The 14,807-nt window shown below is 41.0% G+C and overlaps 1 protein-coding gene across 2 annotated transcripts in view; it reads left to right on the top strand.

Annotated features, from left to right (window-relative positions):
• The window catches only part of LOC137625297 (macrophage mannose receptor 1-like), a 135,517-nt gene extending 120,912 nt beyond the window's left edge, over positions 1-14,605 (top strand). For both annotated transcript variants that reach the window (XM_068356126.1, XM_068356115.1), the window contains exons 47-48: positions 3,307-3,432; positions 13,834-14,605. In XM_068356126.1, coding sequence (XP_068212227.1) covers positions 3,307-3,432; positions 13,834-13,898 — 191 coding nt within the window. In that variant the 3' untranslated portion in view covers positions 13,899-14,605. The remainder of the gene's footprint in view (positions 1-3,306; positions 3,433-13,833) is intronic.
• The last annotated feature ends 202 nt before the right edge of the window (positions 14,606-14,807 follow it).

Below are 14,807 nucleotides of genomic sequence, written 5' to 3'. Positions count from 1 at the left end.
ATCCCCGGTACAAACAAAGGTCCGTCATAGTGACAACGTGAACCCGAGGAAATCTAATATTAACCTCAATGCTGATCGCCTGTACGATATCCGGTTAAGCCGGAGATTCGATGAAAAAGAATCGTAATGACGATATTGTGATTATTCATGAAAAAGGGTTCATACCCTGATTCTGATCGTCTGATTGATCTCAGTTTGTACCGGAGAACCAGTGACAAAGGTCCGGCAACGTGAAAACGTGATCCTCACCGGTACGATAACATTCTCTAAAACTGAATGTCTGTGTTATCTCCAGTGAAGCCGGATATTCGATGAAAAAGAGACCGTAATAATGAAACTGTGAAATCCTCATCGGTATCACATTGTTAACTCCGGTTCTGGACGTCTGCTTGATCTCTGTTTGTATGGGAGATCCGGTAGCAAAGGCTAGTCCCCGTGAGATCGTGACCGTCACCGGTACGATAACATTAACCTCAATGAATGTTTGAGTTATCTCCAGCGAAGCCGGAGATTCGATGAAAAAAAAAAAAAAAAAGGGGCCGGAAAGGTGTAATTGAGATCAAACATGACAAAGGTTCGTGTGCAAAAAGGTCTCAGCCGGAGTCTGAGTGCCGGATTTCACCGTTGCACTCCAAATATCTGACTAGTTCTCACCCAATGAGTATCCATTATAGCGGCGTATAACTCAAGGCGGAGCTAAACATAACTCAAGGCGGAGCTAAGGGTGTCGGTATAAATCGAACCCAATTAATGACTCATACACCAACGTTCCTACTAATAGTGTTAGCTATATTAACAGTAACCACATCAATAAAACGTGTATAACATTAAACGTACTATCATCAACTCTGATAATAAGAGGAGGCCTGAATAACTCGTGAACGTATAAAAACGGAGAACGGGAAAATCACCTCCCTTCCTCGAGCTAATAAACGAGCACCCTATGTTCTCACTCTCAAGGTTACATAATAAAAGCTAACATCACACAATAATATAAGGAAAGTAAAATAAAACTGATTGTTTTTATTTTATTTTTATTTTTTCCTTTTTCTTTTTCATTTTTAGTCATTGTAATAACCAAAAACGAAGAATAACGACAACGTAACCCATAAATAAGGATATAGTCTAAATCGAGCCTTCCTGGGGCGAGTACAAACTAACAGACTAACAGACTAAATCGCAAACGTTTAAATCGCTATTCGGCCAAAACCATTGTTGGCACTATAATATCCAAATGTTTGTATATTTGTAATTTACCTAATGTCTGTTAATGACATAAGGATAAATAACTTAAAGCAATCTGCCGACCTGCGAGGGTCGGGGAAGCAGTGACATGCCCTTAAAATAAATATAAACACCAGCCTTAGCTAAAGGCAAGGCAAATATAAGTGTTAAGTGTATGGGCGACCTCCGGTGAAGCCGGAGCGTAATGAGATGTCCTGAATAATGCCGTCTTAGCCAAAGGCAAGGCAAATATAAGTGTGAAGTGTATGGGCGACCTCCGGTGACGCCGGAGGATAATGAGATACCCTGAATAATTCAATTGTGGCTAATAATTCAATTGTGAAGATATAAAAGCCAAGCCGCAGCTAAAGGCTAAGGCTTAGATCATAGCAAAGCGTATTTACAAACTCCGGTGAGGCCGGAGGGAGAAGAAAGGTCCTGAATAATTATTGTGAATAAAAACACAATTGTAATAACAATGGCTATTGTGGATATGGCCGTGGCCTGAGACCGCAGTAAGGGCCACCGGAGGGACGTATCTAAACAATATGAAGCCCGTCCCATGTAGTAAACAATATATAAATATAACAATAGAACGAAAGTCATTGAGAATCCCTCAAGCCGGAGTAGAACTCAAGGCGGAGTGGAAAACGTTCATAAACTACTCCCGAGCCGTAACGGGGAGAGGACGAACACGGACCAAAATAACGCTAACAATTGAAAAGTCACGAAAAATAAATAACTCGTAAGTTATCATCCACCCCGAGGGGGAGAGGTGAGGGAGGGAGAACCCGTTGAACGCACAAAACGGAAAACGGGAAATCCGCTCAACCACCAGAGCAAAGAAAGAAAACGAGAGAAAGGGGTAACTCGTGACTGCGAACAGAAAACGGGGACCCCAATCTCTCGCTCTCTTGGACACAAAAACAGGACTAAAAATCACACAACACTATTATAAACGTATAAAATAAAAATGAACATCCATATAACACTACGATCGAAGAATAGCATCTGCTAAAACTTTAAATAAATAGCACAGTCGAGTGACGAACGCCTCGGAGGGGCGGGCACTAAACAAATACAAAGCTAAATCGCTATCTCGTTCGTAGGCTGGACTTACTAGCAAAAAGTACCATGAGCATAAATACACAAAAAAAATAAAAATAAAAATAATAACGGTTCTAAAGGCATAAGGCCAGGGACTTAACCAAGAACCTAAGTGACAGAGTACTAAACGGGCAGACAAAGATGAATTCCCAACAAGTGAACAAACAATGGCCGCCATGAAAGGCCAGACGGGAATAATAAAACAGACTATACTGGATATAAAACAAAAGCCCGGTACAATAAAATACTGTCAAAACAAACTATGGTACTTAACATTGGAATGTGTGAAGATGAAGCTTCGGACATGACAAAATAAATCCACGATAGATAAAAAAGACCGAGAGCACAACAAAACAAATCAACACTTTGTATTCCAAAAAGAAGGATGTAGTTCAGATGGCGCTCGCGTCGTGGCGTGGGTGGTGCGGCGATGGGGGTGTGTCTAGGGCCGTTGTATCGGCCCATCCCTTTGACGAAGGAATTAACTAAATGGAAGACAACCTGTGAATAGTGGATTTCACGCGCCTTTGCTTTATACACGACACCCAAAAGGTGCTCGCGCGAGGGTTGTAACCTCAGCATTCCATGCTTTTATCTTTCTCTGGTATAATTGGAAGGTTTTATCAGAAAAGACATACAAGAAGGACTTTTCACCCGGCGCCACAGATCGACCCAGAAATAGCATATTACATGCTGTATAAAGCCTTGGTATATGTATAAAGAATTTCATTCTTTTTTTTAATATTCTATGGAAAGTGTACAGTATTTGAAAAAAAATAATAATAACCACTCTATGTAAGGGAATAATCTTATAATTGATAGACAAGACCCAATCCTAGTACTGTATTTTCTTTGTTATGAGTATATGACTAGCACATGACTGAAAGCTATAGAGATAGAAAGTTATAGGATATAAAAGAAAAGGAACAGACAATGCTTGAAGTAATTACTAGCTGTTGTGTCTTTGCTCCTCAGGTGGACTTAGTGGCGGAGCCATATTTGGAATTGTATTTGCTGTCCTGTTTGCTTTTGCTGTGGTTGGCTTCGTTGGAATATCTTTAATTAAAAGGAAAAAGGACATGAGTGGAGGATTCAGTCCTAGTAAGTAGAAACTCGGATTGTTTTCTTACTACCTTTCATAATGAAAAGAGTGATATGGCAGGGTTACTGTGCTTTAGGCATTTAAAGTAATATTTTTTCTATAATTATTGAAAATAGAGGTACAGTTCATCAAAAGGATTAATACTGTATGTCACAGAAAAAAAAATCCTTATTTTAAAGAGAAAATTTGATACAGCAAAATAAATAGTTGCTGAATATGAGTAAGACAAGAATATGTAGCGTCTTGTATTTTCTGAAAAATTAAATTAACATCATATAAGACAAATAAAATGGAGTATGCAAATATTTATGAATAAGAATTTCAAGAAAATTGGCTCTTGGGTAATTTTTATTCACAAAATTAATTTCACTACTTCATATAAGATATTTTCAATGGATCACAGCATTATTCATAGAGATGGGTTTCTTGTTTAGCCTGAAAATTTAATTAAGAGAATTTGTGCTATTATTTGACCTAACATTTGAAGCAAATAAAATATGCTGAGAACACATGATTGAGGCTGCATTTGACAACAGTTTGTATATGTCAGACTTTCTTTCCTTCCTGTAAACCTAAATACTCTTTTTATGAAAAGTAAAGTTTAATATAGAGAGTAAAGTGGCCTCAGCAATACATTTATTATATGGCTTTCAAGCTTAGCATATACATTACTGTACTCTCAAAATGTGGAAGGCAGAAGTGTTTCCTCAGTGTATAATTTTGTTCAATATTCTAATATGAATTCTTTGCCTTTGAAATTCTAAATATAACATATGATAAGAAATGATAACCTAAATTTATTTTTAAGAAAATTGATCTGAAAATATTGCTAAAAAAATATCTCAAACTTAAGTCACTTGTGGTTGCTATAGTTTTTATTTTTTATTTTACACGGAATAGTAACAGTTTTTACAGGCACTGTTATTCATCTAATTATCTGCTTACATTTTAAGCTAAGAATTTTTTATGCTATGATGTGTATGTTTGCTAAAGAAGCTATGTAATATCCTTAATATAAACACTACAAATAGAAATTTAGCCACTAATCATTGCAGTGTAGAATGAGATAGATTCTTTTTTCGTATTGCCAATCGGGAAATTTTTGTAAAACTTACGCTCAATAATTGAAATTCCCAGAAAAATTAAGTAATTTTCCATATAAATTATTCTTATTGGTTGTGAAATTATCTATATAGTTATAGTTTTAAGAAATTTTGGTCAACTACATTTAGGGTTCTGAGAAATTTTGGTTAATCAGTCTTGGGTACCCAGCAATGTAAAAGTAGAATTTGAACAAAATTCATTACAAATACCATAGCAATCTGGATGACAGGGTGTGGTACTGAATTACTGTATACTCCATTACTATGCCCATGATTAGATATTTTCTGGAAAATACAACTAATATTGTCTGAATCTAATGAAAAGGATGTTTTTAAATATTTAACTTAGCCGGTGAATATATAATAGCTGCTGCTCCAGCGGCTCGACAGAAAAACACACAAAAACTCGCGAGCGATCGCTATGAAGGTTGCGGGTGTGCCCACCAGCGCCAACTATCGGCCAGATACCGCATATGCATGTAAACAAGCCTCAATTCTTCTCTGTCGGTCTTAACGACAAGACGTACCATTACTCGCTGTATAACCTGGAGTTTTTCAACAGACTTGGTGAAGTACTTCATTTTGGTTTGAGCTTTCGCAGTGCAGGTGTTTTATCCTCAACTTAAACTCTTGAACTCTTTTTTGGACAGATTTAATTGTTGATGACTTTGGATTGTTTTTTGGACTTTCTTTGACTATTTCAAAATGGCTGACCCTTCTCAAATTCCTAGATTTCGTAAGTGTAATGCTAGGGATTGCAATAGGCGTCTTCCAAAGGCCTCTCTCGACCCACATACTGTGTGTTCTAATTGTCGGGGTAAAACCTGTCAATTAGGAGATCGGTGTGAGGAGTGCGTGGGCCTTTCGGAATTCGATTGGCTCGAATATGACAAGTATTCTCGTAAGCTAGAGAGAGATAGGGTGAGGAGAAGTTCCTCTAGATCAGTAGATTTTTCCTCTCCCCATGCCCCTGAACCTAATCCTTCCCCTGTAGTAGTTGTGCCTGAACCCTCTACTAGCACTCAGGAACCATCAATGCGGGATATGTTACGTGCCATTCATGCTTTGGGCGAAAGAGTTGAGTCGTTAGCTACAGATCGTAATCAACTCATGGCTGACGTTAAAGAGCTAAAGTGTCAGAGTGCCACAGCGGAAAATCGTGGGAAAGTGATTAGTGCGCAAAGTGTTTTCAGTGTTGCGACCGAGGGTTCGTCTGTTCGTGCCTGTCGTTCGCCTAGTCCGAGACCTCTTGCAAGCTCCCAAGCCCAGGGGAGAAGTAATGTCGTACGACTTATGGGTTCGAGAGGCCTTGATCAGCGAACAGACGTTCCCTCTATGGTAACAGGCGTGTCTCATCAAGACCGCCCCTACCATAAGACGAGAGAGACCATTTTCTCCTCGTCATCCGAAGGCTTTTCGCATAAGAAACCGTGGAGCAAGGTTTCAAGGCCCTTGAAGCGAAAGTCGGTCCCTTCAGGACAGGTCCAGCGTCCTGGTTGTAGCCATTGGGACAGCTCTGACCCTTTGCAGTCATCGGAAGACTGCTCGCCGCCTAAGCAGAAACGTTACACAGGCTCCGAGAGTCTTGGTGTAGGCAAGGTTGTGTAGTCTCAGACGTTACCCTCGTCTTTTACCGCACCCATTCCCGTTGATCCTAAATGGGTTGTACTGCAAGACATGCAGATCAAGCTCGCCTCCCTTATGGAAGACTATTCTGCTGAAAAGGTTCACGATGATCCTCGCCGCTTAGCTAATCGAGATCCTGGCCTTCAACCGCCAAAACGAGCCTTTGCTCGTCCTGTTGACGTTGGCGTTACTAAGTCACGTCAGTCACGCTTTGTAGAGCCTCACTCGATGCAGTCCCGTGTTGACTTTCAGCCGCATATGGACGTTCAGCCGCATATGGACGTTCAGCCGCATATGGACGTTCAGCGCTTCCTAATGCTCTTGTTGACGTTCAGGACGTTCGCCAACCAGCGGAGTTGACTTGTTTTGACGCTGAGCGTCAAACACTGCAGTCAAGAGTTGTTTTGACTGCTCAGTCTAGGCAGTCAAAGCAGTCTCGAGTTGACGTCGAGCGTCCTCCCGCTCCTGTTGTTGTTGACAGTCAGGCTGTTAAGCAGTTACATGACGTAGCGTCCTGGACTGCTACTGATGCACCAGTGCGTGTGGACTCTGCGTGTCAAGCATTGCCAACCCCTTTGCTTGTTACTCAGCAGTTGTCGGACGAAGATCCTTCAGATGAGGACGTTGCTGACCCTCATCATGATGATCATCCTTCGGATGTAGACGAACCTAGAACGGTTCCTCCTTCGATGGACTTTAAGAAAGTCATGTTAATTTTCAAGGAGCTTTTTCCCGATCACTTTGTTACAATTGCTCCTCGTTTGCCACCGTCTGAGTTTGCTCTAGGCTTACCTGCTAACATGCCAGCCTTTACTAAGCTAGTGCTTTCTCGCTCTTCCAAGAGGGCTTTACGACTTTTAGGCGACTGGTTGGATACCAGGAGGAGTTTGGGGAAGACGGCCTTTGCCTTCCCTCCTTCAAAGCTCTCGTCTAGATCGAGCGTCTGGTATGCCACGGGAGAAGTTCTCGGCTTGGGAGTCCCTGCCTCTGCCCAGGGTGACTTCTCAAGCCTCGTAGACTCTCCCCGCCGCCTAGCCATGAGACGCTCGAAGATTAGTTGGTCCTCCTCGGACCTTGACCATCTGCTGAAAGGCGTATACAGGGCCTTTGAAGTTTTCAACTTCCTTGACTGGTCATTAGGAGCTTCAAGTTGGAAAACCTCGTCTGCTGACAGAGATGTTTCCTTACTTATCATGTCATGTATGGATAAAGCCATCCGCGATGGTTCCAATGAGCTCGCCTCCACATTTACGTCGGGAGTCTTGAAGAAGCGAGATTCCCTTTGCTCTTTTCTTTCGGCAGGAGTTACTCCCTGTCAGAGATCAGAACTGCTCTTTGCTCCCTTATCAGCGTCTTTGTTTCCGCAACAACTGGTTAAGGACATAGCTTCTTCGCTTGTGCAGAAGGACACCCATGACTTGATGGCGTCCTCTGCTCGCAAAGGGACTCCTTCTACATCCTTTGCTGTAAGACCCAGGATCGAGACTCCGGCATCCAGATTTATCCCGCCCTTTCGTGGCAGAGCTCCCAGCAGGGGAAGTGCTCGTGCCGAGGGAAAGAGAGGTAAGAAGAGAGGAGCCAAGTCCTCACGTGGCAGAGTCTGACTGCCCACAGCCTCAGACAGCGGTAGGAGCCAGATTGAAGAGCTTCTGGCAGGCCTGGGAGAAGAGGGGCGCAGACCAACAGTCTGTTCGGTTGCTCAGAGAGGGGTACAAAATTCCGTTTGTACGCAAACCTCCTCTAGTGACAACTCCCATAGACCTCTCTCCCAGGTACCGAGAGGAGTCAAAGAGACAAGCCCTAAACCATGAAGTGTCTCTGTTGCTAGAGAAGGGAGCGGTGGTGAAAGTCTCGGACCTTCAATCACCGGGGTTTTACAACCGTCTCTTCCTAGTCCCAAAGAAGACAGGAGGTTGGAGACCGGTGCTAGACGTCAGTGCGCTCAACGTTTTTGTTACGAAAACAAAGTTCACTATGGAGACCACGAAGTCAGTCTTAGCAGCGGTCAGAAAGGGAGACTGGATGGTCTCTCTCGACCTACGAGATGCGTACTTCCACATTCCTATACACCCAGATTCCCAACCGTTTCTGAGGTTTGTTTTCAGGAATGTGGTATACCAGTTTCGGGCCCTGTGCTTTGGCCTCAGTCCTGCTCCTCTCGTGTTTACGAGGCTCATGAGGAATGTGGCAAAATTCCTCCATTTATCGGGAATCCGAGCCTCCCTGTACTTGGACGACTGGCTTCTCAGGGCTTCGTCCAGTCATCGCTGTCTGCAGGATCTTCATTGGACGTTGGATCTGACCAAGGAATTGGGACTTTTGGTCAACCTAGAAAAGTCCCAGCTGATTCCATCCCAAACTATTCTATATTTAGGGATGGAGATTCGCAGTCCAGTTTTTCGGGCTTTTCCGTCTGCCACCCGAATAGATCAAGCCCTGCTCAAAGTCCAACTAATGCTGAAGAGAGAACGGTGCTCAGTCAGGAATTGGATGAGTCTCGTAGGAACTCTATCATCCCTGGAGCAGTTTGTCTCGCTAGGAAGACTGCACCTTCGGCCTCTCCAGTTCCATCTAGCCTTTCACTGGAACAAGGACAAGACGTTAGAGACGGTATCAATCCCGGTCTCCGAACCAGTAAAGGCATGCCTGAAATGGTGGAACAGCAATATCAGTCTGAGAGAGGGACTATCCCTAGCAGTTCAGAACCCAAACCACGTATTGTTCTCAGACGCGTCGGATTTGGGTTGGGGTGCGACCCTGGACGGTCGGGAATGCTCAGGTCTGTGGACCTCAAGTCAGAGGAGCATGCACATCAACGGCAAGGAGCTTTTGGCAGTCCACTTGGCCTTGATGAAATTCGAAAGTCTCCTTCGAAACAAAGTGGTAGAGGTCAACTCCGACAATACCACAGCTTTGGCGTACATCTCCAAGCAAGGAGGCACACACTCCCTCACGCTGTACGAGATCGCAAGGGACCTGCTCATTTGGTCAAGAAATCGAGGCATCTCCCTGTTAACGAGATTTATCCAGGGCGACTTGAACGTCTTGGCAGACTGTCTCAGTCGGAGGGGTCAGGTAATTCCCACGGAATGGACCCTCCACAAGGACGTGTGCAAGAGTCTTTGGGCGACTTGGGGTCAACCCACCATAGACCTCTTTGCCACCTCGATGACCAAGAGGCTTCCAATCTATTGCTCTCCAGTCCCAGACCCAGAAGCAATACACATATACGCATTTCTCCTAGATTGGTCTCATCTGGACTTATATGCATTCCCACCATTCAAGAGTGTCAACAAGGTACTGCAGAAGTTCGCCTCTCACGAAGGGACAAGGTTGACGTTGGTTGCTCCCCTCTGGCCCGCGAGAGAGTGGTTCACCGAGGTACTTCGATGGCTGGTAGACTTTCCAAGAAGTCTTCCTCTAAGGGTAGATCTATTACGTCAGCCCCACGTAAAGAATGTCCATCAAAGCCTCCCCGCTCTTCGTCTGACTGCCTTCAGACTATCGAGAGACTCTCAAGAGCTCGAGGCTTTTCGAAGGAGGCAGCCAATGCGATTGCAAGAGCGAGGAGAGCTTCTACCATTAGAGTATACCAGTCGAAGTGGGAAGTCTTTCGAGACTGGTGCAAGTCAGCATCTGTGTCCTCGTCCAGTACCTCTGTAGCCCAAATCGCAGATTTTCTTTTACATCTGAGAAATGTTCGCTCCCTCTCAGCTCCCACGATTAAGGGCTACAGGAGCATGTTGGCTTCGGTCTTTCGTCATAGAGGCTTAGATCTTTCCAACAATAAAGATCTCCAAGATCTCCTTAAGTCTTTCGAGACCTCTAAGGAACGTCGTTTGGCAACTCCTGGATGGAACTTAGACGTGGTCCTAAGGTTCCTCATGTCAGACAGGTTTGAGCCATTACATTCAGCCCCCCTGAAGGATCTCACCCTCAAGACACTTTTCCTAGTGTGCTTGGCTTTGGCTAAAAGGGTCAGTGAACTTCATGCCTTCAGTAAGAACATCGGCTTTTCTACAGAAAAAGCCACTTGTTCACTTCAACTTGGTTTCCTGGCCAAAAATGAACTGCCTTCTCGTCCTTGGCCTAAATCTTTTGATATTCCTTGCTTATCAGAGATCGTAGGCAACGAACTGGAAAGAGTGTTATGTCCTGTTAGAGCTCTTAAGTTCTACTTAGCCCGTACTAAGTCCTTACGAGGTAGATCTGAGGCATTATGGTGCTCAGTTAAGAAACCATCATTGCCTATGTCAAAGAATGCTTTGTCATATTTTATCAGATTTTTAATACGAGAAGCTCATTCTCACTTGAATGAGAAAGACCGATGTTTGCTTAAGGTTAAGACGCACGAAGTAAGAGCTATAGCAACCTCCATGGCCTTCAAGCAAAATAGATCTCTGCAAAGTATTATGGACGCGACTTTTTGGAGAAGCAAGTCAGTATTCGCGTCATTTTACTTAAAAGATGTCCAGACTCTTTACGAGGACTGCTACACACTGGGTCCATTCGTTGCAGCGAGTGCAGTAGTGGGTGAGGGTTCTACCACTACATTACCCTAATTCCAATATCCTTTTTAATCTGTCTCTTGAAATGTTTTTAATATTGTTTTTTGGGTTGTACGGAAGGCTAAGAAGCCTTTCGCATCCTGGTTGATTTGGCGGGTGGTCAAAGTCATTTCTTGAGAGCGCCCAGATTAGGAGTTTGATGAGGTCCTGTTGTATGGGTTGCAGCCCTTGATACTTCAGCTCCTGGGAGTCTTTCAGCATCCTAAGAGGATCGCTGGGCTTCGTGAGGAAGACAGACTTACAAGGCAGAGTAATCGTCTAAGTCAACTTCCTTACCAGGTACCTATATATTTGGGTTTTGTTATATTATAACTGTCAAAAACTCTAAGCATATACGCTGTAAACTTAATTAACTCTGGTCTCTACCCACCACCTTGGGTGTGAATCAGCTATTATATATTCACCGGCTAAGTTAAATATTTAAAAATGATATTTTAATTATAAAATAAATTTTTGAATATACTTACCCGGTGAATATATAAATTAAAGGCCCTCCCTTCCTCCCCAATAGAGACGCAGCGGGACGAGAAGAATTGAGGCTTGTTTACATGTATATGCGGTATCTGGCCGATAGTTGGCGCTGGTGGGCACACCCGCAACCTTCATAGCGATCGCTCGCGAGTTTTTGTGTGTTTTTCTGTCGAGCCGCTGGAGCAGCAGCTATTATATATTCACCGGGTAAGTATATTCAAAAATTTATTTTATAATTAAAATATCATATTTTCTTCTTTTTGTAGAAAATGCTTATGATCATTCCCACGAGAAAATTAAAACCTCAGATTTTTTTATGCCAAGTATGCTTAAATATATTTTTCCATTATATATAGTTATAATGCAGAATGATGTATGTTCTTTGAATCAATAGCCCAAAATTAATAGCCTCAGAAGCAAAGAACAAATTTTTTTTATACTTGTTGAAAATTTTAAATTTGGTTAGAAATAAGCAAATAAGACATGCTTTGGTCATGATTATAGTTTGTCCTAAAGTTTGAGCAGCAGGAATGTTAAATATAGGCAATGAGGCACTCATCTGAGCTCATTTCAAGTTTTAAGAGAAGTAATTTTTAACAGGATGTCATTCCTAGGGCAAGGGGAATGTCAGTGTATATAAGAACTATGTCCCCGGCTTCTCTTAAGTCCTGCTGTGAATGCAGATGTCATGGGATTCAGGTCATAGAGTTTGTTGCAGACAACTTTTATTTGTGTTTGATCTATTGGAATCCAGACCGGGATGAATCTATCTTCGCTTCATGATAGAAAAGGTAGTAGGCTGGTCAGGGCACCAGCCACCCATTGAGATACTACCACTAGAGAGTTATGGGGTCTTTTGACTGGCCAGACAGTAGTACATTGGATCCTTCTTTCTGGTTACAGTTCATTTTACCTACACACACACACACACACACACACACCGAATAGTCTGGCCTATTTTTTTTACATATTCTCCTATGTCCTCATACACCTGACAACACTGAGATTACCAAAAAATTCTTCTTATTGCACTGTAGTTGTTCAGTGGCCACTTTCCTCTTTGTAAAATGTAGAAGAGACTCTTTAGCTTTGGTAAGCAGCTCTTATAGGAGAAGGACTCTCCAAAATCAAACCATTGTTTTGTAATCTTGGGTAGTGCCATAGCCTCTGTACTATGGTCTTCCACTGTCTTGGGTTAAAGTTCTCTGTCTTAAGGTACACTAGGGCACACCATTCTATTTTATCTCTCTTCTACTTGTTTTGTTAAAGTTTTTATACTTTCTATAGGAGATATTTATCTTAACCTTGTTGCTCTTCTAAAAATATTTTATTTTTCTTTGTTTCCTTTCCTCACTGAGCTATTTTCCCTGTTGGAGCCCCTGGCCTAATAACATCCTTCTTTTCCAACTAGAATAGCTTAGCAAGTAATAATAATAATAATAATTGGTTAATCAAGCTGTGAGCAAATCGTAAATGAAGCTACTCATAGGTCTGGTAACCTTTTGTTATAACAAGTAATGTTGGTTACGTTGGTTCTCCAGTTGGGCCGTCTGATTATGTCTGTTTTGTTATGTATTAAGACTGAGCACCCTATCCCTGATGTACCATTTTCATGCAAGATATATATATAAAATCTCAAGCTAACTGGAATGGCATTTTGAGCAATCTTTTGCATTTGAATTGGTCACAATTGTATAAAAGTGTTAAGCCTGTTGATCGCTTCAATGAGAATCTGGTCAACATAATTGATGGGCATATCCCTTCTCCTTTATTAAAATAGACATGCTTACCTGTAGAATCAGGAGACTTACCATCTTTGGAAGGGTAACTGATCAGATTTGACTTGAAATAGCTATTCTCAGTTAAGAGCTATTGCTTAGAGATTTTAAGCTTCATCTGAAAAAGAATACAATTTGACCATAAAAGAAATACTTTCTGGTACAACCCAGTAACAGAAGAGGTGAACTATCCTTAAACTGCACTCTTTGGTGTAGACTTAACAGTTCTCACTAACCAAGGGAAAGGCACCCATTTTGGCTGATGTGTTTGACAGTAAGCAGAGTAATGATAAACTCGATTCTTGTTTTCTTCAAGTCAAACCAACTATCCTAGCTTTTTGGTCCTGTGAAATTAAAACACTCTTTGTGAACCATGATGCTTATGGAGATAAAGATCCAAATGGTATTTTTCCTTTGTTCTTTATAAAGACTGTTGATTTCTCAAGTCCTAGGTTGTTTGATATTTTCTGTAAGTTAGCAGACTCTTTTTGCACTAATGGGAGAGTTGGTAATATTACTGTACTAAATAAATGTGTTTGTGGTAGCTCTACCCCTGGTGATTACTGCCCAATTTGATTTATTTATTTCCTTTCCTCACTGGGCTATTTTCTCTGTGTGAGCTTTTTAGCTTATAGCATCCTACATTTCCAACTAGGGTTGTTGCTTAGCTAATGATGATGATGATAATAATAATAATAATCAATAATGAAAATAATTATTCAAATCAATAGATAATTTCTTACAAGGCAATATTATTATTAATTTGCTATTGGTTTTAAGCAGTGGTAGGTAGAAATATACTGAAAGAATAATTGACTATGCAATTCTTATCCATCTACTTATTTGTCACTCAGGTCAACAAACAATGGGAGTGGTTAATCTTTCTTCTATCAGCCAGACTGATGCAACGGATGCGTAACTTCACGGACAGACTTGAAATTACTTCATCAATTTCTGCAAATATTAGAATTGTGTTGAGTGGAAAATTGTTAACGGCAAAAGTCCTGAACATTTGAGACATTCATCACAATGGACAATGACTTTCAAGCACGTTAATTAAACTGAACTTCCTTCTAGTTACACATCAAAATAAATTAATCAAGATTTTTATTTTTTATTTTTTTCTATGTTTGATAATATTTTTGTGATCCATCAATGTATGAGAAATTAGGCAAGTGATATGATTCTTAGTTTCAAAGCAAATAGGCTGATAATAGGATTTTGTATAATAAAGAACCAAAATGAGGAGGTGCATTGTAGGCATCTTCATGTTAAAAAATGAAGGCAAAAATAGTTTTACACTTTGAGTTTAAGTGATTTTTTCTACATTGTATTTGTAATATGGAAAAGAAGATAATTACGGTTTCTCACAATAGTGTTGAATTTTAAGGGAAAGTTAGTTTTCTATTTATTTTTGCAATAAAAGTTCTGTCTAACTAGCCATAGTATGTATTATATATTCTTGGCTCTTTGTATATACAGTATTATATATTCTTGGCTCTAAATATTTATCAAATATTCTTGGCACTTGAGTATGCTAGGCTTTTTATTAGATTTCACAATCAATAAGACTGCCAATGTTCATGATACTTGCTAGATTTATTTTATAATTCCATGAATTTTCTGTAATTTATGTTATTATGAAAAGTTTTCATAAAAATATTTACTTATATTTTCTATTTATTTTCCTTAAAATTACTTCAGTTCCTAATAGTTTTGATTTCAGAACAATGGCTTATAAACTGTAGAGTTTTTGCCGAGAGCCAACAGATTCTATCTAATTTTTTGCAAAATAATAAAAAAAGGACTTCATATATAAGATAAATGC

This window comes from Palaemon carinicauda, chromosome 2, assembly GCF_036898095.1.
Source record: "Palaemon carinicauda isolate YSFRI2023 chromosome 2, ASM3689809v2, whole genome shotgun sequence".
NCBI lineage: Eukaryota > Metazoa > Arthropoda > Malacostraca > Decapoda > Palaemonidae > Palaemon > Palaemon carinicauda.
This window is presented reverse-complemented; position numbering and strand designations above follow the sequence as displayed.